This window comes from Malus domestica, chromosome 04 (genome assembly GCF_042453785.1).
Source record: "Malus domestica chromosome 04, GDT2T_hap1".
Classification (NCBI taxonomy): Eukaryota; Viridiplantae; Streptophyta; class Magnoliopsida; order Rosales; family Rosaceae; genus Malus; species Malus domestica.
In genome coordinates this window covers 28,085,751-28,113,016 of record NC_091664.1, presented here as the reverse complement: position 1 = coordinate 28,113,016, position 27,266 = coordinate 28,085,751, and the positions used below count along the sequence as shown (strand labels likewise).

The window sequence follows — 27,266 nt, the reverse complement described above, 5'->3', positions numbered from 1 at the left end:
GTCCAATGATAAATTAACACATGTTTTATTCTTGTATAATATAATGTACATGTCATTAATTTTTCTTGGGCTTTTAAAACAAAAAACACTTGTCAACTGCGTGAGTACATAAAATACTTACTAGGGAATATTTAAGTATTATTCAAATTATTTTTGGAAAGAACTTGGGTGCTGAAGAATTCAGCAGCTGGTCCTACTTACAAACAATCCGGAATGGACACGTGTCTAATTTTTTGATTGAAAAATCAAAACTTGGACACGTGTTCATCCTAAATTGGTTGTAAGCAAGACCGGCTGCTGAATTTACAGCAACCAAGTTGTGTTCATTATTTTTTAAGTATGTGAAAGTGACTAATCCTTGTCTTTCCATATTTTCAATTTTTGTCCTTCTGAAACATTTGTAACCTTGTGCACATACCTAATAGAGAGATGAAGTTGATTGCCTTGATTCAAGTTTTCAACATCATCATCATCGCCATCGGGACTCTGTTGTAAATGTGCTGCAAATCATTTTCTTCTTCGTCTCCTGCGGCTGATTCTGCTGCTGTTAAGGATGATGATGATGATGCTGATAACCCCCCATGTCGAGAAAAGTACGATGTGTTTATCAATTTCAGATGTGAGGACACCTGCCTTGGTATTACCAGCCATCCTTAGTATTACCAGCCATCTTCATGTTACCTTACTTCATAAGAAAGTTGAAACCTACATTGATAATAGACTTCAGAGAGGAGAAGAAATCGAACCTGCCCTTCTAGAAGCAATCGAGAAATCCACCATCTCGGCGATCATTTTCTAGCAAAACTATGCTTCTTCCGCATGGTGTTTGGATGAGCTTGTGCATATACTAAAATGCAACAACAGAGAAGGCCGGATGGTTATACCCGTATTCTACGACATCGATCCATCTAATGTACAAAAACAACACGGGAGTTATGCAGATGCATTTGCTCAACTTGAAAAACGATTCACTAACTGTATCGACAAGGTGCACAAGTGGAGGGATGCTTTGATGACTGCAGCCAATCTATCTGGGTTTGATCATTCAAACAAATCCTGGTTGTTGATGCACAAAATCAGTGAGGACTTTGGTACAACAGAAAGTGTCAAGTTTGTGACCTTCGCTAGATTGCTTCGGTCACTAGTGTGGATAAATATGTAAATGGATAGAGACAGGGAAGCAAACACAAGATGTACGTGGTTCACCCAGATTGTCTACGTCCACAGAGTAAAGGAGTTCTCATTAATTGTGAAGGGTTTACACAAGTACATAAGTTCAAGCTCTCTTTTAGTGAGTACTAGTGAAAGATTTAGTACAAATGACATTGGAAAATATTATGGGAGAATGATCTCCTTTTATAGAAGAGAGTTTCTAGCTTTGTTATGATATTAACACGTGTCGTGTTGTGATTAGCTTCTGATGTTGACACGTGTCGCGCTATGATTAGCTTCTGATGTCGACGCGTGTCGCGCTGTGATTAGCCTCCTGGTTGGAAGGAAACTCTCAGTATAAAGTTGATTGGTGATCGGTAGTTTCGTGATTGGTCAAGTATGGGACAAACAATACTCCCCTAAGTTCCCGAGTGAGGGAAGCTCCTCGGTTGGGGACTTGTAAGATCCAAGCTGCTGAGTAATCATGAAACTTCTAAGTACCGAAGTGTGGTATCGTTTTCACTTGCCTTATCTGTCTCGTAGGTAGATATGATATCTTATCTGGAAGTACTTTTCATCCATCCAGGTGTGGTATCATTAACCGATGAAGATGCACAAGGTAATGTATCAATTTCACTTGAAGCTTACTTGTAGTTTCAGGCTTGGTCAAGCGTGATACAAACCATGTAATATGAGTCCCCCAAGTCGCCAAGCTAGGAGATATGCCGAAAGAGGTGACAGACAAGGTAAGCAATTAGAGTTCTAAGTAATCAGTCCCATATCAGAAGTTTGATTTCAAGTTCCGGCTGATTGTTCTCATTCTCCCTATCTTGTAGGTAGCAAGAAGGATAAAGAGAAGAAAAAGGAGAAGAGATGATATGAGATACTTTTGCTTTTGAAGAAGTAACTTTCCACTGACTTATTCTTGAACTGGGCTGGAGGGTTTTCTGGTTTCCTCTAGAGTATAAGGCCAACTCAAGAATTTGAGGGTCAAAACAAGTCCATCAAATCAAGGGTGTGTTCGACCTTGATGATATGGGATACTTTTGTTGTTGACAAAGTAATAGATGAATCGATATGTGTTCTGTTGCGCTTGTCTCCACATGCTTTCTTGTATTCTTCTCACTTGCTCTATCTATTCCTCAGGCAGATGTGGTATCTTTTCTAGAAGCACAAGCTGTTGAAGATGAGTACTCGAGAGCAATGCCAGTTAAGTAATCAAGCAAGGGGTTCCAGGCAGTCAGTTCCTGACTGGAAGCTTAATTCCAAGTGCTGACTGATTGCTCTATTTCTCCTTGTCTTGCAGGTAAGAACAAGGGTAAAGGAAAAGACAGGGAAAAAGCTTGATATGAGATACTCTTGCTTTTAACCTTGATGATATGAGATATTCTTGTTCTGGTGTAGCTTGTTTGCAGAGGTATTATCGGGGGAAAAAGAAGCTGAGTATTTTTTAGAGACTCTACTTAGAGTGCCCTCTCGGATGTGAAGAAAAGTTGAGCATTTTTTTATTTATTTGCAGGTTTGCCTGGCTGTGGATGATGGAGGTCGACATATATAGGAATTGTCCCAACAACGAGTAGTGACGCTATTCCTTTACCCTTCTCGGTCATAGCAATGTAGTGGGAGCTGTAAGATTCACGTATTTTAACTTTGTCAGAGCACTTTGAAAAAGTGGTCTGTGGTATCTGGAAAGTTGATGTTACGTGTGAAGATTGCAAACAAATTTTATCCAAGGAAATCTGGCTCTTGAAGTTCGTAGAGCTGTGCCTCTTCGATTTTCAAACAAGCAATCATTTTGGGGATCTGGCTCTCAAGATTTGGAGAGTGTTGCCTCTTCAATTTTTGAACAACTAATCCTATTGGGGATCTAGCTCTCGAGATTTAGAGAGTGGTGCCTCTTCGATTTTCGAGAAAGCAATCCTGTTGTGAGTCTGGCTTTCGAGATTCTGATAACGGTGCCTCTTCGATTTTTGAGAAAACAATCTTGGTGAGAGTCTGGCTCTCGAGATTCGAAGAGCGGTGCCTCTTCAATTTTTGAGAAAGCAATCCTAGTGGGAGTCTGGCTCTCGAGATTCGGAGAGTGGTGATTCTTCGATTTTTGAGCAAGTAATCCTGTTGAGAGTGTTTTCTCTCGATGTGAGTAAATGTTAGACATTTTTGCCAGTCTGCCTTGCCACGGAGCACAGAGGCTGACACACATAGGGATTTTCCAATTATCAAACAGTGGTGTTGTTCCTTTACCTTTGTGGGTAATGGTAGGGTAACTGGACCTTCAAAATTTATGTGTCTAAACTTTGTCAGAGATCTTTGGCAAAGTTATATGTGGTACCCGAGGAGCTAATGTTGCATGGGGAGATTGTCGACAGATTTTACGGAAAATATGTTTCTCGAAATTCGGAGAGTGGTGCCTCTTCGATTTTTGAACCAACGGCCATGTTGCCCTTTCTTTTATAGGGGCACCAATTGTGTGCAAGAAGTACGTTCAGAGAGTTATTGCTTGTAGGAATTTTCCCCTTATTTTTGTACTTCAAAGATTTATTGGACCTCATTTCTCCTTCATCATTTCTGAAAATGTCTGGCCCATCCGATCGTCGTTTTAATTTGAACTTTGATGAAGAGACAATCATGCCTCTTCAAGACAACATATGGCGCCCATCTTTCTTATCCCTTACCGGTCCTCTTACCTTTGGGGACTCTATGATGAAGAATGATATGATCGCTGCAGTGGTGGCTAGGAACCTTCTCACTCCCAAAGATAACAAACTACTTTCTAAACAGTCTGATGAGTTGGCTGTTAAGGATTATCTGGCTCTCAATGTTCAATGTGCAGGTTCTGTGTCTAATATGGCACAACACATATTTGCTTGAACCCGCCAAGTTGAATCATTGGCGGCTGAAGTGATAAGTCTCAAACAGAAGATCAGATGGCTCAAGCATGAGAATAAACAGTTGCACAGGCTCGCACATGACTATGCTACAAACATGAAGAGGAAGCTCGACCAGCTGCAGGAATCTGATTGTTAGATTTTACTTAATCATCAGAGGTTTGTAAGTTTGTTCCAAAGACATTTATTGCATTCGTCTTCTGGGGTTGTACCGCGTAATGAAACTTCAAATGATCAACCTTCGGTGCCTCCTCCTTCTGGGGTTCTGCCCAGTACTGAGACTCCAAATGATCACCCTTTGGTGCCTCCTCTTTCTGGGGTTCTGCCGACTGCTGAAACTTTTCCTGAGCAACTTTTGTGAAGGCTCCATCTTATTTGTTTATTTTGATTCATGTATATGTATATATTTGTAACTTATCGGAGATATCAATAAATAAACTTTGCTTCATTTCAACGTATTGTGTTAAATACACCAAGGCCTTCTTCATTAAGTTCTTTGAATTTTTTCTTTTGTTGAAGCTTGTATGTTGAAGCTTTGTGAGTGAAGCATATAGGTTGAGGTAGTGCTCCCTTAATTTTCCGAGTGAGAAAAATTTCTCGGTTGGAGACTTGAAAGATCCAAGTCGCTGAGTAGTCGTAAACCTTCTAAGTACCGAGGTATAGTAGCATATGGTAGGAGTCCCCAAAGTCTCCGGTCGAGGGAGTTGACGAATGAGGTGTCTTGCTAGTAGCCAAATTTCCAAAGTAACAAAACTTCACCGTTTTCCTTTCTAAGTGGTAACCCAAAACTCATCATTCATATATATTTGTTATGAAAGTTGTTAGGCATAAAGAAGATGAGGTCTAGGCTTTTTTTTTTTTTTTAATTTTCAATTTTTTTTTTCGAATTTTCGAATTTCCTAATTTTCAAATTTTCGAATTTCCGAAAGAAAAAAAAAAAATATATATATATATATATATATATATATATTTAAGCTTTATAGGTGAAGCTTTGTAGGTGAAGCTTTGGTGTTGAAGCTTTGTAGGTGAAGCTTTGAGGTTGAAGCTTTGATGGGTATCATGAAATGATTTTGCTTCACACTATCTTGATCAAGGGTATGTGAAGCTTTTGGCATTTGAAGTGGAAGTTTTGTAGATGAAGCTTTTGTGTTGAAGCTTTGTAGGTGAAACTTTTATGTTAAAGCTTTGTAGATGAAGATTTGGAGTTGAAGCTTTTGTAGGTGAAGCTTTGGAGTTGAAGCTTTTGTAGGTGAAGCTTTGGAGTTGAAACTTTGTGGGTGAAGCTTTGGAGTTGAAGCTTTTGTAGGTGAAGCTTTGGAGTTGAAATTTTGGAGTTGAAGCTTTGTAGGTGAAGCTTTTATGTTGAAGCTTTGTAGGTGAAGCTTTGGTGTTGAAGCTTTTGTTGGCACCATAAATTGGTTTTGCTTCACACTGTCTTGATGAATAGTGTGTGAAGCTTTTGAGAATTGTGGTTAAACTCCTTTGATGAAGCTCTTGTTGGCACGATAAATTGGTTTTGCTTCACAGTGTTTTGATGAGGAATGTGTGAAGCTTTTGAGAATTGTGGTTGCCCTCCATTGATGAAGCTCTTATTGGCACCATAAATTGGTTTTGCTTCACACTGTCTTGATTAAGAGTGTGTGAAACTTTTGAGAATTGTGGTTGAACTCCTTTGATGAAGCTTTTGTTGGCACCATAAATTGGTTTTGCTTCACATTGTCTTGATCAAGAGTGTGTGAAACTTTTGAGAATTGCGGCTGTTCTCCATTGATGAAGCTCTTGTTGGCACCATAAATTGGTTTTGCTTCACATTGTCTTGATCAAGAGTATGTGAAGCTTTTGAGATTTGTGGTTGTCCTCCATTAATGAAGTTTTGTTGAATTTCCCAATTTCCTTTTTTTTTGTGGGAAAATTGGAAATTTGAAAATGTAGGAGAGACAACATATATAAGCCATACCTTGTAATAGTCGAAGGTTTGGATGAACCATATAAATTGAATTTGCTTCGAACAATCTTGATGAAGAATGTGTGAAGCTTTCTACGAGTTGTAGTGTTTGCATTGTTACAGAAGAGAAATGTCTAAAGCAAATGCAAGAGGGCTGAATAGCTTGATCTTTGTATACCATGCACTGAAGTTGTTGTTGGCTTGCAATAAGACTTTGTTGGTGACTATAACTCTTGTTGGGTATAAGTGCTCCCTTAGTTGAGTTGTAAAGCTTGAGGGTTTCTGATTATTTGTGAATGCTAGGAGTTCACATGTACAAGTTGTACCACTCGTCTTCTAGTTGGTGGAATGAATGGTGAATTGCTTTCATCACTTGGTTGGTGGTACGAAGGTGAGTTCCTTCATCACCTTTCATCACATTTCATCACCTGGTTGGTGGCATGAGTGACAAGTTGCCAAATGATATTAGAGTATGGGTTGTACATTTCATCACCTGGTTGGTAGCATGAAGGAGAGTACGGGTTGTACATTTCATCACCTGGTTGGTGGCATGAAGATGAGTTCTTTCTTCACATTTCATCACCTGGTTGGTGGCACGAAGGTAAGAGTGGCAAGTTGCCAAATAATATTAGAGTATGGGTTGTACATTTCATCACTTGGTTGGTGGCATGAAGTTGAGTTCCTTCATCACCTAGTTGGTGAGAATAAAGGCAAGGTGTAGAGGCACATTGTAGCAAGTGTCGAATGGCATAAAGTATGTTGAACCCTTTTGAAGTACAGTTGGTTTATGTATGGATGTGTTAGAATGTATGATGTTTATGTATGAATATGTTGAAATGTATGATATTTATGTTGATTGACATGAGTGATGCTTATGAATGTTTTGCTATGCATGAAGGGATTCATACTTTCGATATGTGAACCATGTTGGTTGTAACACTTAGTATCACATACTTTGTGTCAAAGTACGCATGTTGAAGCTCTGAGTTGGAGTATAGGGGTAGGTCAACATAGACCAAGTGTTCCAGTGCTAGGAATGCAAAAAACTCAGAAGAAGTTGTTTGAATTCCCTCTTCTTTAAATATTTGCCAAATGGCTTGTGTGACAAAAGATCTTAAGCGGTTGAGAGTCAAAACATTTGTAATATGTATGCCTTCTTATAATAGCATTTCCTTCAGTACCTAGTCCTCCACTTTGAAAAAGTGAGGCTTGGCCCCATAGTCATAATAGTCGACGATACGTTCACCCCTGGTTGTCTTGATACTAACTTTTATCCATCTTGTTGTAATGGGCTTGCTGAGAGTAAAAATCATTCTTCTTTCCGAGAGACAAATACGTTTAGTGACTTAGCGAGTAGCTAAATGAGACAGGAGATGATGCAATGGGTGTCTGAATGGCCAAGATCTCCTTACTTGGTAGAACTTGACTTCCACTTTCCACTTGTTGATATGGGTTAACCATATGGGGGATTCCCTTGGTATGTCCTTGCTTCGGCAGAGGCGTGGTTGTAAGCTTGTGCCATCACCTCAGAGTAAGTATTCTAAGTGTCGACATTGATCATGTACTTGAAGAAACAATCATGTAGGCCTGCCGTGAAGGCCATAAGGGCGGTCTTGTCATCTGCCTCAACGCATTGAGAATACTCATAGCTGAAGTGACCGGCATACTCTTGTAGTGACTCGTCTGGCTTCTGACGAATAGTGTACAAGTCATCTGTAGAATGCAAGCGATCGGTCTGGAAGATATGTTGAGAGACAAATAGTTTCCGTAATTCCTCAAATCAGTCTACTATCTCAGGTGGAAGACGACAATACCATTTTAGAGCTCTGCCAGAGAGGAGAAGAGAAGATATCGCTCTTCGTCGGTGTGCATCCGATATGCCATGGTGGACTTAAAGAGGTTAAGGTGTATAATTGGGTCCTCCCTTCCAGTATAGAGTTGTAAACCAAGCTTTTGTTTTGTCTTCGCTTGAAGGGGGTGTCGATGATCCTCTTTGTGAGAGTGTCAGGCTTGGGTTGGTTCCAGTCAGGTATCTTGGCCTGGCATTCGGCCTTCAACTTGTTTACTTCCTTAATGAGCTGTAGGACAAGGGGGTCCTGAGTGAAGTCATGTACCACTGGAATTTTCTTCCGTCAGTCTCCATCGTCTCTTGGAAGTAGGAAAGTTTGAGCAAGAGCGTGTGATTTTTCCTTGAACTCGCCGTACTAACTTCTAGGGCGAGTCTGTCGGAATACCTCCGAGTCCCCTGTACCTTCATGTTCCTCTAGAACCTTTCGTTCCTTCCATAGATGGGCAGTTGACCTGGGTCGTAGGAGGGGATCGAGTCTTTTAAAAACCCTTGGGTCATTAATCTTCGAGCTTATGTGGAGGGGGTTCTCTCGACATTGCTTTAGGAAGTATCGGCAGTCACAATAAAAGGCTTTCGATCCTTCCAACCCTTCTGCAAGGAGGTATCTTCCTCCACTTCTCCTGCTTCGGGTCGAAGCAGCTGGGTTGAGAGAAGTCTCATGTTGATCAATGTTTTGATGATTAGCTCGCTCCTCATCAGGGATACCCATGTCGAAGGAAAGTGACCCTCCGTGTTGAGGGGCACCCAGATGATGGTTGATGTCCACAGGGACAACAAGCTCGCGTGTTTTAGTACGCCTAGTTTCATGGAACGTCTCAAAGAGCTTCTCATATTGTTCTTGGATGATCTCATTCTTCATTGATATATTGTTGTTCTGAGCCTCCAGCTCCTCGACTTTAGCTTGAAGAGTGAGCTTCTTTCGTATCCTCACACAAGGCGCGATGGGGGTATCGTTCTGTGTGCTATGGCTTCCTTCGCTAACCATGTTAGAGAAGGATGCCTGGTCAAAAGAAAGTGTACGAATGGTGGAAACCAGCTTGACAAAGTTGAAGAGAGTAGGAATAAGTGCGTTTCCTACAGACGGTGTCAAATGTTGATGCACAAAATCAGTAAGGTCTTTGGTACAACAGAAAGTGTCAAGTTGTGACCTTCGCTAAATTGCTCCGGTCACTAGTGTAGATAAGTATGTAAATGGATAGAGACAGAGAAACAAACACAAGATGTACGTGGTTCACCCATATTGGCTACGTCCACGAAGTATAGGAGTTCTCATTAATTGTGAAGGGTTTACACAAGTACATAGGTTCAAGCTCTCCTTTAGTGAGTACTAGTGAATGATTTAGTACAAATGACATTAGGAAAATTGTGGGAGAATGATCTCCTTTTATAGAAGAGAGTTTCTAGCTTTGTTCTGACATTGACACATGTCGTGTTGTGATTGGCTTCTGATGTTGACATGTGTCGTGCTATGATTGGCTTTTGATGTCAACGCGTGTTGCGCTATGATTGGCCTCTTGGTTGGAGGGAAACTCTTCTGGGTCCTTGACGGTATAACGTTGATCGGTGCTCGGTAGTTTCATGATTGGTCAAGTATGGTACAAACACGGGTAACTAACTCTCCTTTAACTTGTCTAAAGTTATAAATTTTCTTTAAACTTGTGACAATTTGATTTGTGCTAAGATTTGGAAAAGTGTATTTAAGACTTACTATTGTTTTTCTACGTAATCATATACATCTATACGCCAGGACGGAGGCAGATCTAATTCAGAAAGTTGTCGATCATATTTGGACCAAATTATGCCACAAATCATCCTGCGATTTAAAGGGCTTTGTTGGAATTGAAAGCCTCATCGAGCAGATCGAATTGCTGTTAGGCATTCATTCACCGGACGCTTGCATCACTGTAGGTATTTGGGGCATGGGTGGTATTGGCAAAACCACCGTTGCCAAGGCTGTATTTCGCATACACTCTTCTAAATTCAAAGCTTCTTGTTTTCTTAAGAATGTTAGGGAGAAATTAAAACAAGCAGGTGGATTAGATCACTTGGAAAAAAACACTTCTTAAGGAGCTATTAGAGGAACATATTCTGACCGTAGGATCAACTTTGGTTCAAGAAAGGCTTAGTCTACAAAGGTCCTCATTGTTCTAGATGGCGTGAGTGATTCATTGCAAATTGAACGTTTAGCTGGCAATCGTCTTCGGTATGGCACTGGAAGTAGAATCATTGTAACAAGTAGAGATAGGGGCACACTTGGGTAAATAGTTGAAGAGGATAATATCTACGAGGTTGAGGTATTAAAACCGAATGACGCTCTTCAGCTCTTCTGTTCGCATGCTTTCAAGAATAACAGTACTCGTAGAAAGATTATAAAGAGTCGGCAGAAAAGGCCGTGTATTATGCCAGAGGCGTCCCTTTGGCTCTTACAGTTCTGGGGTCCTTGATCTTCAATTGCAAGAGCAAAGAAGACTGGGAAGATGAATTCAACAAACTGAAACGATTTCCCAGTGAAAGTTATCAGAAAGTGTTGAGAATAAGTTATGATAGATTGGAAAAAAAATGAGGAGATATTTCTAGATGTAGCATGTTTTCATAAATGGAAGGATGTGGATATGGTAAAACGAATGTTTAATATTCGTGGATTCTTTGCGACAACCGGAATTAGAATTCTCATTGATATGTCCCTCATGTCAATTGTTTCAATATGGGGAAGGGAAGGCATAATAGAGATGCACGATTTGCTACAAGAAATGGGAAGGACAATTGTTTAGGAACAATGTATTAAAGATCCTGGTGAACTTTCACTGACGAGGATGTTTATCGTGTATTGAAGAGTAACATGGTAAGATCCAAATTCATTCAATTTTTTTCTTTTCTTTTTTAGAAAAAAAAAATTACAAACTTCATATGATAACAGAACAAAGTAAAACTAATTTATAATAAAGAAGTGAGATTTTAAAAAATGAATTTGATTGAATATTTATTGTGTTAGGAAGTGTTTGGAATATGAACAAATGTTTGTTTATTTAGACAAGTAGAGGAGGATACAATTACGTTGGATATTTGACTAGACTAAGACACATGTGCATCATTACCATGACAAATACTCTTTGTTCCAAATGTGCGTTGCATTTGAACATATTGAAAACATATGTATTCACATTTAAACTTTCTTCTAATTGTCAGGAAACTCCAAATGTTAAAGCCATAGAGGTTGATTGGTATAATCTTGAAGAGCGACCATTGAAACATGCAGACTTCAAAAAGATGTCTAACCTAATAATTCTAAGCTCGTGTGGTCAATTGACCGCTCCTCTAGACCTTCCCGATTCTCTTCGTTATCTTTACTGGGCTTATTATCCGCTGGAATCTTTGCCGTCAACTTTTTCTTCGGAAAATCTAGTTGAGCTTCACATGCCCAATATCAAAGTTAAGAATCTTTGGAAAGAAAACTAGGTATATTATATTATATGCCTATTTTAATTCTTGTATAAAATCAAGTGTAGAAATTATATTAATTCTTTATATTTCTATTTCATTTGTTGCAGATGCTTGTCAACTTACAAGTTATCGATCTGTCGCACTCTCATTATCTAACTGAAGTTCCAAATCTCTCTAGGAGTCTAAAAATTGTGCACATAAATCTCTGTGGCTGTCCATGTTTGGTTGAAATTCCATGGTATTTTCAACATCTCCACAAGCTTACTCGTCTTGGTCTTGCAGCTTGCTGGAGTCTCAAGTATCTTCCAGAGATGCCAGGAAGTATTAAATACTTAGATTTACAAGAAACTGGTATAAAGGAGTTGCCTGAATCAGTTTGGCCTAACGAAAATATTTCTTACTTGAATATACGTTATTGCAAAGACCTTGATAAACTTCCAAGCAACATGTGTAAACTGAAAGTCTCTGATTGTTTTAATCTAGATGGCTGCACATCTCTTGGCAAGTTTTCTGAGCTTCCCAAGGATATAACTACATTATCATTGGTTGATTGCAAGAGACTTGTGAGTCTACCAACCTACATTTGTAAGTTGAAATATTTGGAGGAACTCAATCTATCTAGCTACTCCAAACTTGAAAACTTCCCAGAGATCTTGGAGCCAATGGAACATTTAAAGTGCTTAAATTTAGGTGGAACAGTGGTAAAAGAGCTACACTCATCAATCGAGTTTCTCCCTTCTCTCAAAAGACTTGAACTAGAAGGTTGCAAAAGGCTTTCAAGTATCCCAAAGAGCATTTGTAAGTTGAAATATCTCAAAAAACTCGATCTCTCTGGGTGCCCTGAACTTGAAAACTTCTCAGAGATCTTAGAGCTAATGGAACATTTGAAGTTCTTATATTTAAGTGGAACAACAGTTAAAGAGCTACCCTCATTAATCGAGTTTCTCCCTGCGCTCAAACATAATAAACCACAAGGTTGCAAAAGGCTTTCAAGTATCCCAGGTAACATCTGCAAGTTGAAATATATTGAGAGACTTGATCTCAAAGATTGCTCTAGATTTTCCAAATTCCCTGAAATCTTGAAGCCAATGGAACTTTTGGTGTCTCTTAGTTTGAATAGGACAGCTATCGAAATGCTTCATTCGTCTATTGAAAACCTAATTAGTCTTCAAACTTTAGACCTTAGTGGCTGCAAGCACCTTAAGGATGTCCCTGATGGTCTCGTTTGCTCAACCTCATTGCAAGAATTATATCTGAGTGGAACCAAGGTTAGGAGCATACCTGCAAGCATCAAACAAGCTTCTCGGTAGTCTAAACTCGGCTTAGTCGGCTGCAAGCAGCTTCAATCTTTACCAGAGCTCCCAGTGCTATGTAATGTTGAAGCTGAAGGCTGCACGTCGCTGAAGACAGTGTCAAGTACAAGGACAACACTCACACAAGGTTGGGTTCAACATGATCGTTTTTGCAAACGTTTTATTAATTGCCCAAAATTGGATAATAATGCAAGAAGCAACATAATGGAAGAAGCACAGATTAGAATTATGCGAGAGGCAAACTAGTGCTCCATCAAAGCACACTCCTTGGCATCAAATTAATGTTGTATGCGAGAGGCAGCTATGAACTACTATTACGACCAACATCACGTGTATGTGTGGAATGAGGCCTTTAGAATTGAAGAGGTAGAAGAAGAATGCTCCCCTAATGTTTACAAACTTGCCAATGGGGCCTCTGTTGACTTCTGCCTGGAGGTTGTGTCGGATGAAGACAACACGTCGGATGAAGACAACCGACGCGTTGTCGATATGAAGGCGGAAAGTTGTGGTATATGCCTGTTGTATGCCGAAGATGCTGAGAAATTCAAATTTGATCGTGTCTTCATGTCGAGAGAACCAAAAGTAGAAGAAGAAACTAGACAAGATGACGATTCCAAAGGTGGTCGATCAAGTTACGAGTCTGAAGCTAGTGTATCAAGTTATGGGTGTTATGGGTCTAAGTACGAGTTTGGTACTGCTTAAATTTTTTTAAAAGTAGGGATGAAAAAAAGTTGAGCTCAATATTGTGTTTGGTAACTCAGTAACAAAGCACTTATTTTCAAAATTGCTACGAAAAACAGCTGAAAAGTAGAAGCAACTATTTGCTGCTTTCAAAAACCAGCTTTTTATCTTAAAAACACAGGTGAACAGTAATGTTTAATGAAAGTTTGCAAATGCCGATTCTACCCTCAACTCTCGCGTCGTCCTCTTCCTTGCTCTAGCATCTCAATGGTTCTCTCTCTCCCTTCTCACTTGTTCACTCCCAACTCGTCGCCCCAAACCCAATCCCTAACATGAAACTGTTGAATTATAAGTCTCTAGCTGATTGAGTATTAGAAATAAGATGAGTTTAATGTGTGTATTCATTTGAGTATATCTGCCAAGTGTAGAGTTAAAATGATGTAAGGCCATGAGTGCCATGTGGTGTTTGATCCATGTAATTAGGTTGATGAGTGACTAAGATTAAAAGTAGTGTTTTGTGTGGTCCTAAAGCTAAGGCTACCAGTTAAATGTAAAGCAGTGTTAGTGCGCATTTTTCAGAGTAGTACAAATTATTCCTCTGCAAGATTTTTGCACGAGTGAACAAGAAAGAAAAACTTTTCGGTTCAACTTCTTCTATCTTTGTTTTGCTTCTGTTCAGCATTTTTTAAGAGAAAAACATCCAGCTAAATCAAGGGACACTAACGGAAACTTCATTCCCAGCTCAAGCCTCCACCTCCTACCACATCAAAACTCCTATATAATTTGATTCTAACCCCTTTTTGAACCCCGACCTACCCTCTTGACCCAATCTCCTCCTAAACTTGCCATGGCTGAAAAGCTGAGGTACCCAGAATCCAATTCGATAAATTCAAGCTAAAAATTGATATATTTTAAATACCCACAACTGAACTTATCTAAATTTTAACGAATGTGCCGAGAAAGAGCTGCAGCAATGAAGAATTTGAATTAGGTTTCTTTTTTTGTATTACACAGAAGTAGGGAAATGATAAAGGGTTGGTAAAAACTTGAATTCGGTTCAGTGTGTTGCAGAGAGGAGAGAGATAGTGGATGGGTAGAGACAGGGATGGATGGTTTCTTGGGAGAGACATGTAATGATGGAGGAATTGGGGTTGGAGTGGCATGACCTCTCCATCCCACCGATACCCTGGTGCGAATGCAACCTCACCCAAAACCCAATTTTTAGTTAGGGAATTCGCCATTTCTATACTGCGGATAGAGGGAACGAAGACTTAACATTCTGGTTAAATGAAAGATGCCATTTTTTTTTTGGTAAATGAAGATGAAGCATACGCTACATACGAAGGTATTTTGAACGTGATTGTCATTTTGATGATCTCAGGAATTTTTGTGAAGAGAGCGATAATAGTGATGATGATGAAGAATACCAAAATTATCAAGTTGAAAAATCACATGAGATAGAAACATTAAGAAATAGAATAACAGCAAGTTTAATGAATGCATCTAATTAGACTACTTTTAAGTACATTAACAATATTGTACTAATGAATCCTAGCTATTTAGTCTAAAATATTTCAATGGAAGTTGTTTGTCATACTAACTAATATTTAAGATAAAGTTTATAAATATTTTTCTTTTACAAAGAAAGTATATTTAGTAATTCACATTTATTTGTTAAGAAAATTAAATTTATGGCACATCTAGTATTATACTCTTATTTGTCATTTCATACAGTCACAGCTGTTTTACTTAAAATTTTACCAAACACTATAATATTTTTTTTTTCCAAAAACACTTTTACAAAAAAAATTACCAAACACTATGTTGCTTTATATCACAATTGCTTATTCTCACAATATAGCAGGAATTTTTTTCTTCAAAGCATAGCAATACCAAACCAGTCCTAAATATTCTCTTGACAACTAAAGCTCGCATATTACAAGTGAATCCCTGATAGATGACGCGCGTATACCACGCCCTAGTCAACTATCTCTCTTTCACCCGTCCCATCATCTCTCGCTCACACATTGTCCTCACCCCTCTACTAGGAATGGGCAACGGTTATGGTGGGCGGGTAACCATGATTATTTACTCATAACCGTTTATGCTCATACCCGTATAACCGTTTACCCGTTGGGTAATTGCCTAAACGGTTATACCCATACCCATAACCGCATACCCATTTAACCGTAACCGTTTAATACCCGTTTACCCATTTATCCTTTTTAACCCGTTTATTTTTTTTTACCATTACCCATTTTTCACCGGTCTACATGTTTTTTAACAACTTTAAAATTAAAAAAATTTGTCATAATTTTTTTTTTTTTTTACAATGAAACACCGTTATAGGTATATTCATCATACATTTCCATATTTTAATTTTTTTAAGTCCTTATACCATTTCAATAATTGAAATAACAGTTTACGGACGATATTTTTAACTGTTACCAATGAAGGTAAATATAATATTTGCTAAGCATTATTGGGTTACAAAAATTGTTTAGAAGACATTTATGTCAAAGCATTTCTGTCAATTTCATGATTACCCACAAGGAATTTAAATTAATTTGGCCAATTCCTTTATGATGAGAATCATCATTCCTGTAGCAGTGTTATTAAGAGAATGACCGATGAATTTCTTGCTAATTTATTGGGTGCTAAGTATTATTGGATCGAGAACATGGTTTGTGTTAGTTTTACATATATAAAATAAATAGGTAAACGGTTACCCATTTATAACCGCGGTTAATACCCATAACCGTCCATTTAAATTTCGCGGGTAAGCGGTTATACCCATAACCGTTTATTTATCTAAACGGTTACCCATAACCGTAACCATTTAATTTAAATGGGAGGGTAACCGCGGTTACCTATAACAAATGGGTATTTGCCCATTCCTACCCTCTACTCTTTCATGAATTTTCTTCGTTGCCTTTGTGTGAGAAGAAGATAAAGAAGTTGGAAAACAGGGAAATGGATCATCTTCAGATTCATTCCATCAAATCCATCCAATCATCTAATTCGGGCTCTTAAAATTTGATCCAACAATTAAAATTATTATAACTTTTAAAGGGGTTTCTGTTTGTAGTCGTTGGATCAAATTTCAAAGATCCGAATTGATTGATTGAGTGAATTTTGTAAAAGGGATCCAGAGAGGATCCCTTTCTGGAAAAAAAAAGTACGAGGGAGTGAGAGACATTGAGAGATGTTTTTAAGAAATTAGTTTTTTTGTTCTAACTATTAAATAAAATTGTTTAAATGCTTTTTTTTTAGATTAATTTTTTTGAAGCTCTTCTGATTAGTTTCTCTAAAAAAATTAAGGGTTTGTTTGATACTATCCTTAAATCCAACTTTTTAACTCAAAAATACTTTTTAAGTTTTAGTCCTTAAAACTTCTTTGGTAGGTATTTTCAGAAATTTGACTAAAAACTAACTAAAAATAATAATCTATTATATAAAAACATCAAAGAGATCCAAAGATAGAGTTTTAAAAAAATAAAAATTGTTTTCAAGAAATGTTTTAAAAAAACGATGAAATTTTGTTAATAAGATACCAAACAGATCCTAAAAACTAGTATAGAATCGAAAGGGACACATATATGGACCTCGATCTTGTTCAACTTTGCTGGCACCTGCAGTCTGAGCCCAAGTCTCCCCTTCAACCCAGTTAGCAAGTTGGGTCAATCAACACGGACCTTTAGTAACCGGGTCATCGTGTACCCACAGAGCCACCGTTCTCAGCGAGTCAAATTTTCTCTTGCCTCACTTCCGTCAATACTCTGATTCCGAGTCTTCCAGGAGCTCAATGGAATAAACCACCGATTGACCAAAAAAATGGGTTGCGCGTCTCTGATCCTGCTGCTCCTTCTCAATACACTCGTCCCCTCTTTATCTGGTAATTACATATATATATATATATATTTCAATTTTCTTGTTTGTTTTCAGATCCTAATTGTTTGATTTTCGGGAGCTCTGTGTTGAAATTATTCGACGAACAGTTTTGGGGTCGATTTCATATTATCCCAACTTTTCAGCCATCGAAAATTATCATCTTTTTATGAAAATAACGACATCATGAATTTGTTTTTGTTTTTTTTTTCTTTTCTGGATTATAGATATTGGGTATTGGTCAAAATCTAGTTAGGATTCAGAAAGCCTTGTTCTTTTTGCACTTAATCGGTGCAGTTTATGCAGAAACACTGGATTGCTGCTGTTACATGAGAATTGCAACATTGGGGTTTTCATTTTCTCACACTAGATTAGACTCCCTGTCCCCAGAGTGTCAAAATATAGGTTTTATATGAGCAGTAGTTCCGGTGTGGCGGATGCAACAGACTCGGCTCGAGGAAGCTGAGATGGGCTAGAATCAGTTTGGATGTGGAGCTCTATGTTAATTATATTTGTAGTTGACAAGCCATGGAGGGGCATGCTTTATATTAAAGCTCGCATAAGTTGATCTTTGGTGTGCCTCGACTGCGTTATCACATCTTATGAGTGTATGGTCATAGCTCGTTTTTCGTATGTAATGGCGGTGTGGGAATTGGATGCAATCTGCTTCTTGTTTCCCGTGGTTCCATGTTCTCCTTAATCAGCAGAATGGCATTTGCTTTCTGAATTTGTTCTCTTATCAGTGTTGCTCTTCTACTCTGATTTATATAGTTAATCATGGTTTATTTTTTAACCTAGAGGCTTTTGGAAGAAATTCTACCTCTAATATGTCACTTTATCGAGTTTTTGTTTTTCTTTATTAATTGTGTGGTAGAACTTATTATGAAACGTTATCTAAATTCGTTTTAATGCAGGTAAGCCTGACAGTGTATGCATTTCCCAAGGCGGGCGTTTCCCGCCATTCTCTTCTGAGGGAAAGCCTCCAAAACGTGTAAGCAAGGGATCCAAAGATCTGACTCTCTGCAGGGTGTTCCGCAAAAAAACTTGCTGTGATGTAGCCCAGACACATCCTGCACTGGTATCTGTTAGGAAGTTGGCTTCATCAGGGGAAGCTGGCCCAGAGTGCTTGCATTTATGGGAATTACTGGAATGTTCCATCTGTGATCCTCGCATTGGCGTGCAGTCAGGACCTCCGGTTATATGTGCCTCTTTCTGTGACAGGGTTTTTGAGGCTTGTGCTGAGGCTTACTACTCTACGGATGCAATAACACAGGTATGTGGGTGGCTTATTTCCAGTCCAAGATTTTCCTTGCCAGTTTATTAAAGTGAAGGGGGAGTGTGAAGTGTTGGGTTGGAGTGGGTGTGGCATTCTGCTTGGTTTGTCCTCCTAACCGGTCTTCCTTGAAGTATCGTCATCATTGATAGTATTAACATTTCTTTTGTGTGCAATGTTTTGTTAATGATGCAAATGGTAGTTGAACTGACACTGCTAACTAAATCCATTAAACTTATCTCCTTCCAGATGTAATAGAGAACGACTTTGATGATTAAATATTTTCTTCCAGGTTCTAGCACCATGTGGAGTAAATGATTATGTTTGCGGCAGGGCCTCTGAATGGATTCATAATGGCACAGAGTTCTGCTATGCTGCAGGATTTGCCGTTAAAGATGACATATCGGTGAGCAAGGAAGAACCATTTTGCTATGGCGGGAAAGCCAGTCTTGATTTGATTGCTGATTCATGGAAGGCTTCACCATCTGAGGTGCCCCAGAAAGCTGAGAGCTTGAGGGTGCTAGAGGAATTCCAGCAGCGGTGGAGGGAAATGCCATTTAGTGAAAGAGTTTCTTGGGCCATCGGAGGATTGGTGCTTACAGCAGGCCTATTGTTTGTAAGGTATGCGCTTCCTCTGTTGCCATGTCAATTTCCATAATGAAATTCTGTTAGCGTAGCTAGGGTGGATCGTTTTGGCTCCGCTGTTGATCTTTTCTGTGTTCATGTGTATGTGCAGCAAACGAAAAAGACATAACCAGCGCCACAATGTAGCCGCTCTACGAATCAGGAAATTTGAAGCCAAGAAAAGCCAGAAGTCTCCTAATAGTCCAGGAAGTAGGAAAACCAAGTAAAAGATGAATTTCTCTCTTGTACGGGAAAACGTTTAGTTATGACTATTTACAGATGATGGATCAATATATTGTTATAAAAGTTTGTGCCTTTTGCTATTCTTTGAGCTGCGAATGATGTATTAGTTTTAGCATTCATTCAGAAGTTACAACCTTGAACCTGCACTTCTCCTCCATTGCTTACTTCTCAAGCCTTCTATCGTTGCAACAAACCAAAACTATCCAACAGTTACGAGGGAAATAAATTTGGAATTTGTACAGAAGTTAGAATTTGTAAATGAGGTATTTGTTGATTTTCCTCATGAACTTTAATTTTAGCCGATTACCTCCTGAATTTTTGTAATCGACCAATTGCTTCCCTGAACTTTATTTTTATAATTGCAGAAATGTAATTTTATCTCTAATATCTTCTTCTTCTTTTGTTCGTTCACTTTAGAATTTTAGGGTTTAGGGTAGGAAATTAAAGTCTATGAGAGAAATTGGCCAATTATAATAGTTTCCGGGGATAATCGGCTAAACTTAAAGTCTAAGGGAAAAATTGGCAGCTTCTTACAAGTTCAAGAAGGAAATCGGCTAATACTTCTTTATAAATTAACATGCACAAATTCCCTTATTCAGATTCATAAACATAGAAATTTAGAATTCCGTGTGAAAAGAAAACTTGAAATTTTGGACTTTTATTTTCTAAGTTCAAATTCCATGTAAATAATTGTTATTTTTAACTTCCCATTATGGAGAGTTAAAAAACAAACAAGCAAAAAAATACAAAGAACTCGACCATGAATGGGCTACCACCACCACTTGTCACCACCGCATACCATTGTCACCACCACTACCTACCATCACCACTGCAACCATAATCACCACCATTGTCGTTGCCAACACTACACACTAAAATTCACAAATTTAAAAAGTTAAAATTCCGTCATATTAAATTTTCTTAGTCATCTTAAACTTACTCATCCAAACACAGAGTAAGAGGATATCGTAATTTTGTTCATTCCAAAAAAATATATTCCTTCACTGGAGATCTCAAGAACATCTGCTTGGGAGTTGAGAATTCACATCTTACATAAAACATAAGAGAAGTACATGTGAACTGTGTAACATAATGGATACGACTATCTTACAACGAATTTGATTAAGGGGTGAAATATTCGATCAAGTTGATCACTCCACATACAAATACAAAACATGTAATTCCGAATACGGTATACAATTAACTCTTTAAGCTCCGATCTAACACTCGAAAGACCGAGAAGTCGACACCACATTGATGAAACTTTAACATAAATTTCTTCATGTCTTGTTGGTGATACCACGGTTAGTCTTCAATATCCTCAATCCAGATGTTCCATCTGCCAAGCGAGGCGAAATATGTATCATGGAAACGATAATTAAAACACCAGCAATGGCTATAGATACGTAGTAAAATTTAACTACATACCTTCCAAAGACCGTCATTAAGATAATGCATGTTGTCAACTCCGATTCCCTTGTTGATATCTCTTCTGTAAGCCACGCAGATAAGGCAATCAGCATCGGATTACTAAGCTGGCTTTGATACATATATAAGTTCGCTATAGTACGAACTTGGCTCTACTGCCCAAATTTACAAAGAACAAGGGCAGAAACTTTAAATGTTTATGATTTATTCTAAATTTTTAAGCTTTATCATTTGACGTCAGATTCTGAGGTCGGTGAACAAAAGTTAGGCTCTATGTATTACATATCTTGTTCTCAATATCCTAAGGGTTTCTCAGGCATTACTCTAGGAGAAGCAACTATGAAGTCCTTCAAATGAGGTAACAACTTACATTTCTTTTGCTGACATTTTTGTGAAACCAATTGCGAGAGCATGTTGCTTCCCTTCTGCCATGATTGCCTGAGATGCAAACAAACCAAACTGAACTTCAACATTTCCATCTCATGATAAGGAAATGATTTAAACCAACTCAACATAATATTTGTTCTCGCGTGAGTTTGACATTAACATTAATCCGGAGAAAAAAAAAGAAGATAAACTTGTACCACAGGAGTTTCTGCTCCCACTTCATCATCCAAAGCACCTCCAGGAGAAGTAAGACCTGGACACATTATGTTTGCACCAGAGAGAACAAACCTAATGGCACCCCTGTCTACTTGCAACTTTTTCATTATATCTGGATCTGTAAAACGCAACACGGAATCCCTGAGTTTTCTCAAATAGATATGTAAACCTTTACAAATAACATAGATAATTCATGGAAAAGATGAAAAAGGAAGATTGCACAGGAGAAACATAGACCAGACTTAGAAACAAAAGCACAAAGCCCTTCGCTGCCCTTCAAAAAAGAAAAAAAAAAATATTCCCAAAATTTATGCAAAGACTTGTGGCATAGTTTGAATATTTCTCTCCTCTTTAATAAGGTACTGGGACATAGTTGAATCGGAACTTCCAACCATGAGAATCAATTCACCTTTCAGGTCTCACCTGAAGGTAAGAATTCTCACTTTCTAGAGTACATGTATGATGGTTCCACCTGCCTGCACCGTAAACCCAAACCCAACATCCATGGCTGAAAATATTGACAGAACTGTCCTAGAGTTTCCACTACAGTAGGGCTCATATCTCATTTGGAACCCAACGCAGGAGGCCAAGAATAGCAAGAAACCCACCAAATAGCTGGTTTTCCATTGCGATTTCAACAGATCATTGCATTCTTATTTACTGATTGTATGGCGTGTGATTAAGAGAACTTCTGATCATTCTCATTCAATTCATTGAATCCTAAGATAAAAAAATACAAGCAACTCTTTTGGTATAAGTAAAGTTAGGTTTATCATTCTCATTATTAGAAGTTCCTTCCAAATTATTTACTTCCAAAACACCAGAATTGCGTTTCACCGTGCTACAAAGAAGCATTGACGTCACAGTGACAATCAACAAATAAAGTAATAGGGAGATGATTCTTCAAGAAAGTAGACTGTAGAATAATGAGAAGACAATTTTGTGGGACAGAAATCTTACACTGATGAAGAAGTCTTAGGGTAGGCATATATGGCCCATCACGAATGTTGAAAAATAGTGGCACGTTGTTTACCACAACCAAATTGAGATGGTTCTGACTGAAAAAGTGGAGAGAGTGGGAGACAATGTTAGATATACAGGATAAGACAGCACCAAACGAACAGCTTAGTCAACAAGTAAATCCAACAGAGTAACAAACCATTTAGCCACAATTAGAGGAGACTTCTTAGGAATCAAATCTTCCAACACTTGTTCGAGCCCAGGGTACTGCGGTTGAAGTTAAATTTTCGTTAAAACGAATGTAAAGCGTATCTTAATGCATCAGTTAAATTCCTATGAACATCTTACCTCATCTGCAATACTTTGCCGAATTTTGCGCTGGACTGATGCCTTCACTTGGTTTTGTGCAGACACCTCTTCAGTGGAAAACCTACAACATAACACATACATTATGCAATTATATAACAAAATATTCCCCTTATGTATCTCCATTGCCCAAGAAGTATTTGCTACTTCAAACCACTTCCACACGGAAACAAATTACTGGGAACCCTAACCATCCTCCCTGAACCTCATCTTCCAAAAAAGCAAAAAGAAGTGACCTTTCAAAAATCATTGTGAGAACGAGCCTTGGCACCACGGAAAAATTGCTACTTTGTGACTCAAAGGTCACGGGTTCAAGTCGTGGAAACATCTTCTTTGCAGAGCAAGGGTAAGTCTAGATACGATAAATGTTCCCCAGACGCTCTCGGGGAGCCTTGTTGGCTTGGGAGGATAGCTCTTTCAAAAATCATCGTAACATCAAAGCAGGGAAAAAACAACCACCACCACTTAGACGAGAAAGCTCAAGCTTTAGAACGATTGCTTATACACAGAGTACACAGAGAAGCAATGGGACCATTCAAATGCATTGAGAAGCGATGGGACCATTCAAATGCATACTTCCAATTACACAAACAACAACAAAATTCAAGGCACAAATCGAAATTCAAAACCCATATAAGCACAATCGAAAATCAAATTAAAATCAAAATTAAAATCAAACTGTTTGTATTTCCATCGAATCAAAGCAAACCCAGAAATTATATGCCTCAATGATCAACAAATTAAAACACACAAAGCATATATTTATAAATATACAACATAAAGCTTACTTCTTGAACATTCTGGAAACGGAGGAAAGAGAAAATCTAAGATCTTCAGCAGCAAGCAAATAAAACCCTTCGACGATTGATTTTAAGGTCGAACAATATACCTTGAATTCTGGTTCCAAAGTTTTGTATTGCAGCACTTTTCCCCCGCGCCGGTGTAGAATTAGGGTTTTGGGTTGGGCTATGTGTGATCTTCGGCAAGGTGACTTTTCTGTGGACTGAGACTGATCCTTTATTAAGGCCCAACTAGGTAATTTCGACATACCAAGTTTTGTTTTTCACACACCGTTTTTAGCTTCTTACTAATTCTCATATTAATTTCGTTTGATTTATTCAATCTGAAAACCTTAAATGAAAGGGATGTGTGACAAGTTAGAAAAAAACGTACAAAAATCACCTTTTTATCGTTGCAGCACGTGATTCATAACACCGGACTTTTCATCCACGAGAAATTTTACATGTGAAGCACAAACCCTTAAATAATGTTACAAATTTACGTGTCAGTAGTTGTGGATGCAAATTCGAATCTCATGTAAATGGCATACATAATATTAAATTTGTTTTTGTTGCCAATTCATTGAAATATGGCTCAAACGTAAAACAATATTTAAAAGGAGGACGTAGAGGTCACGTCCTCTCATGGGTGAGGACTGAGTGAGGAACTGACACGATTCACATTCTCTTATAACTCAAACATAATAATAATATACGATGAACTTACACGATTTACGAATCTAAAAAGTCTTCAAATTAGAGAGAATCCGGGTTTCTAAAACATGAACCCACGTGTACAACGTTGCTATCATGCGCCGGTCTATCTTCCTCTCCCCTCCCCCACTTGTCCGTCCATCTTTGAAGGTTTTCAACACAATTGAAACTTACATGGCGCTGCGAGAAAAATTTAGGAGGAAATTAATAAAAAAATAGAAAAATAAATAGAGATAAGAAACATTCAAGGCAAATCCCAATTTTCTAATCCCAAGAAAAATAAATTTCGCAGCTTTTCTCTGTTGACCCACTTGATCTTTCTTCTCCTTCAATCCAAAAAGTTGGGATCTTCATTCGAATCTCTGGATTTCAGAGCAACCCATTTCTCCAATCTCTCTGGTTCTTCAGAAATTTTAAAACTTTCAATCTGGGTTCTTTCGAGCAGAGTAGATGATGATGATGACAATGGAGGGGATGATGGATAAGGGCGTGTTGGATGATATAATCAGGAGGCTTTTGGAAGGCAAAGGAGGGAAGCAAGTGCAGCTTTCGGAGGCGGAGATCCGCCAACTTTGCGTCAACGCCCGCCAAATCTTCCTCTCTCAGCCTAATCTTCTCGAGGTCCGAGCTCCGGTTCGAATTTGCGGTCAGCTCTCTCATCCTCTCTCACTGTATCTTTCATGATCATGATGGTGTTGAATTGTCTAATTTACTATACCGTTTATTTTCTGGTATTTGCTTGTGGATGATTATGTTAGAAATTTGGTACTGAATTAGAATGGTGGCAGAACTGATAATTTGATTAAATTGAGGTGCGAAATAAAAGGCGACCCCAAGCCAACAAGGCGGACCGCAAGCGGGTCTGGGGAACGCTGCGTTCGTTTCGTTAGATGAATTTGGAATATGTTTGAGTTATCAATTTGGGACACCATTGGTTCATTAGTTTCAATTTCTGCACAATAATGTTCATTTTCTGGTGAGTAATGTAAAGAAAAGACAAAGACAAAGAAATGATTTTTGTTTTTCGTAATGACCGGTGTTTTTTGCTGGTTATAAGGATATCACAATCATGTACTTTTGGATTGTGTTTTTCCTTAATCAACCAACATACACATTCACCTTAGAATTTTGAAAACGACTCGAAAAGATTGGAAAACATCTTGACTTGGATGTTCCTTTGCTGCATTTTGAGTACTTGGTATCGTCGAATTTATATTCAGAACGTTTCTTGTTCCTCTTATTGTACATCCTGGTACACTGTATTGATGATGCTCTAGTGTTTCTTGCATGAAATAGAGGGCAGAAATGATACTTGAAAGCATACATAGTACAATTATCTCCTTATATTTCTTTATGTCCACGGTCTTCCTAATATTGCAGGCGTCTTACAGGTGATATACATGGACAATACCAAGACCTACTAAGGGTTTTCGAATACGGTGGTTATCCTCCTTCTGCAAACTACCTGTTTCTAGGAGACTATGTGGATCGAGGCAAGCAAAGTTTGGAGACAATCTGTTTGCTTCTGGCCTACAAAATAAGATACCCAGACAAAATTTTCCTTTTGAGGGGAAACCATGAAGATGCAAAGATTAATCGAATATATGGGTTCTATGACGAGTGTAAAAGGAGGTTTAATGTGAGGCTTTGGAAAATATTTACCGAGTGCTTTAATTGTTTGCCTGTGGCTGCACTTATTGATGGGAAGATACTTTGTATGCACGGGGGTCTCTCGCCAGAGTTGGAAAACTTGGACCAAATAAAAGAAATTTCACGGCCAACTGACATTCCAGATAATGGTCTGTTATGCGATCTGCTTTGGTCTGATCCTGATGCTAGGGTTGAGGGCTGGGCGGAGAGCGATCGAGGTGTTTCCTGTACTTTTGGAGCTGATAGAGTTAGTGATTTTCTAGATAAGAATGAGCTTGATCTCATTTGCCGGGGTCATCAGGTAATCCTATTCTTACTTGAACAAATTGAATCCTAATTACAAACAACCTAACCATATATGCGTTCCCCGCCTTTTCTTTTCCCATTCCCCTAGTAGTCTTATAAATTATGTCCACAATGTTTTGAACTAGTAGAAAATTGTAGGCATTACAATTTACCTCAGTTTTTATGGTCGATAGTTGGTACCTCTAGGCGTCCTTTGTGCAAACCATTGTCACTATTTGCTGAATTTTTTTGTGATCACTTAATCCAAGTTGTCCAGATGAATGATTATTTAAGTTACACTGTAGGTGGTGGAGGATGGCTATGAGTTTTTCGCAAAACGAAGATTAGTCACAATATTTTCAGCTCCTAACTATGGCGGGGAGTTTGATAATGCCGGTGCTCTATTGAGTGTTGATGAAGCTCTGGTGTGTTCCTTTGAGATATTGAAACCAGTTGATCATAAAGCGTCCCCGAGTGGTTCAAAGTTAAATCTTAAAAAGGTATTTGTATCGCCATCTATATTTGTTTCGACAGCAATTGTATGATGATATTATTTAATCACGATGTCCTTATGTTTTGCGTCTTTGGGCAGCCTCCTAAAAAGAACTGATTATTTGGAGATTTCTCACAGCTCAATTAGAAAATACAAGAAGCTCGACAGGTGCTAGAGTTTGGATTCCGTTTAATAGATGAGCTTGACAAGGGAGAAGCGCCATCTTAATCCGAGAGTTCCAAGCGTTGATCACATTGAAGATTTTCTTGTGTTTTTATGAAATTTGTAAATCGTAACTGCATATGTTGTTCTTGCTTGTGCAGGGAAGAGGTTTTCGGTTTAGACACTACTTTTTGGTCAATATTTGCTCGTTCTGGTTTGGTTTTTGTTGAGCATTTGTAAATTATCATCACAGCACTTCAGAAGTTTCGCTGGTTTCCTGATTAGTCTTCACTTCTTTAAATCAAGGATGGTGCTATCCACACGCTCTTTTTAACTTCTCACACATCCTCTTGATTTTCGGCCTTCAGACCGAATGAATTGAAGATGAAGGGAAAATTTGAATAGGGGTGTGTGGGAGGCAAATCCTAACGGAGTTGCCTCCCAATTCTTTGAAGCAATTCAAGTGTCCTCATGTGCAACATTGTGTCATAAGCGGAGCCGAGCTTGATGATGATGAAATTCTTGTTTTTCC

General features: G+C 38.4%; 4 protein-coding genes across 5 annotated transcripts; 3 read left to right on the top strand and 1 right to left on the bottom strand.

Moving 5' to 3' along the window:
- Positions 1 to 11,583: 11,583 nt before the first annotated feature.
- Positions 11,584 to 12,582, top strand: LOC139195089 (disease resistance protein RPV1-like). Its single transcript, XM_070820282.1, has one exon. The coding sequence runs from the start codon at positions 11,584 to 11,586 to the stop codon at positions 12,580 to 12,582; it is 999 nt and encodes a 332-aa protein (XP_070676383.1).
- Positions 12,583 to 16,865: 4,283 nt separating this feature from the next.
- LOC103434086 (folate-binding protein 1-like) lies at positions 16,866 to 19,374 on the top strand. The gene is made up of 4 exons (XM_017331919.3): positions 16,866 to 17,161; positions 18,069 to 18,427; positions 18,720 to 19,048; positions 19,164 to 19,374. Exons 1-4 carry the CDS (start codon positions 17,101 to 17,103, stop codon positions 19,276 to 19,278), a joined length of 864 nt encoding a protein of 287 aa, XP_017187408.3. The 5' UTR covers positions 16,866 to 17,100; the 3' UTR covers positions 19,279 to 19,374.
- An 892-nt stretch (positions 19,375 to 20,266) lies between these two features.
- LOC103433905 (uncharacterized) lies at positions 20,267 to 23,714 on the bottom strand. Its single transcript, XM_008372198.4, has 8 exons — positions 23,440 to 23,714; positions 22,634 to 22,715; positions 22,485 to 22,552; positions 22,286 to 22,383; positions 21,307 to 21,443; positions 21,093 to 21,160; positions 20,723 to 20,786; positions 20,267 to 20,633 (listed from the first exon to the last, which is right to left on the bottom strand). Exons 1-8 carry the CDS (start codon positions 23,697 to 23,699, stop codon positions 20,616 to 20,618), a joined length of 795 nt encoding a protein of 264 aa, XP_008370420.3. The 5' UTR covers positions 23,700 to 23,714; the 3' UTR covers positions 20,267 to 20,615.
- A 498-nt stretch (positions 23,715 to 24,212) lies between these two features.
- On the top strand, positions 24,213 to 27,018 carry LOC103433904 (serine/threonine-protein phosphatase PP1). 2 transcript variants are annotated; one of them, XM_008372196.4, is made up of 4 exons: positions 24,213 to 24,790; positions 25,536 to 26,095; positions 26,385 to 26,579; positions 26,672 to 27,018. In XM_008372196.4, exons 1-4 carry the CDS (start codon positions 24,595 to 24,597, stop codon positions 26,687 to 26,689), a joined length of 969 nt encoding a protein of 322 aa, XP_008370418.3. In that variant the 5' UTR covers positions 24,213 to 24,594; the 3' UTR covers positions 26,690 to 27,018. The 2 variants fall into 2 exon arrangements, with proteins under 2 accessions (XP_008370418.3, XP_008370419.1); XM_008372197.4 differs by having other exon boundaries at positions 24,297 to 24,790; positions 26,711 to 27,018.
- The last annotated feature ends 248 nt before the right edge of the window (positions 27,019 to 27,266 follow it).

Excerpts from the sequence above, each read along its gene's own strand:
- LOC139195089 (XM_070820282.1), top strand. The coding sequence starts at position 11,584 with ATGCCAGGAAGTATTAAATACTTAGATTTACAAGAAACTGGTATAAAG.
- LOC103434086 (XM_017331919.3), top strand. The coding sequence starts at position 17,101 with ATGGGTTGCGCGTCTCTGATCCTGCTGCTCCTTCTCAATACACTCGTC. Across the intron at positions 18,428-18,719 it reads CTACGGATGCAATAACACAG|GTTCTAGCACCATGTGGAGT; the intron begins GTATGTGGGTGG and ends ATTTTCTTCCAG. Across the intron at positions 19,049-19,163 it reads GCAGGCCTATTGTTTGTAAG|CAAACGAAAAAGACATAACC; the intron begins GTATGCGCTTCC and ends GTGTATGTGCAG.
- LOC103433905 (XM_008372198.4), bottom strand. The coding sequence starts at position 23,699 with ATGTCGAAATTACCTAGTTGGGCCTTAATAAAGGATCAGTCTCAGTCC. Across the intron at positions 21,444-22,285 it reads CCTAAGACTTCTTCATCAGT|ATCCAGATATAATGAAAAAG; the intron begins GTAAGATTTCTG and ends TGCGTTTTACAG. Across the intron at positions 21,161-21,306 it reads TGGGAGCAGAAACTCCTGTG|GCAATCATGGCAGAAGGGAA; the intron begins GTACAAGTTTAT and ends TTTGCATCTCAG.
- LOC103433904 (XM_008372196.4), top strand. The coding sequence starts at position 24,595 with ATGATGATGATGACAATGGAGGGGATGATGGATAAGGGCGTGTTGGAT. Across the intron at positions 24,791-25,535 it reads AGCTCCGGTTCGAATTTGCG|GTGATATACATGGACAATAC; the intron begins GTCAGCTCTCTC and ends GGCGTCTTACAG. Across the intron at positions 26,096-26,384 it reads TCATTTGCCGGGGTCATCAG|GTGGTGGAGGATGGCTATGA; the intron begins GTAATCCTATTC and ends GTTACACTGTAG.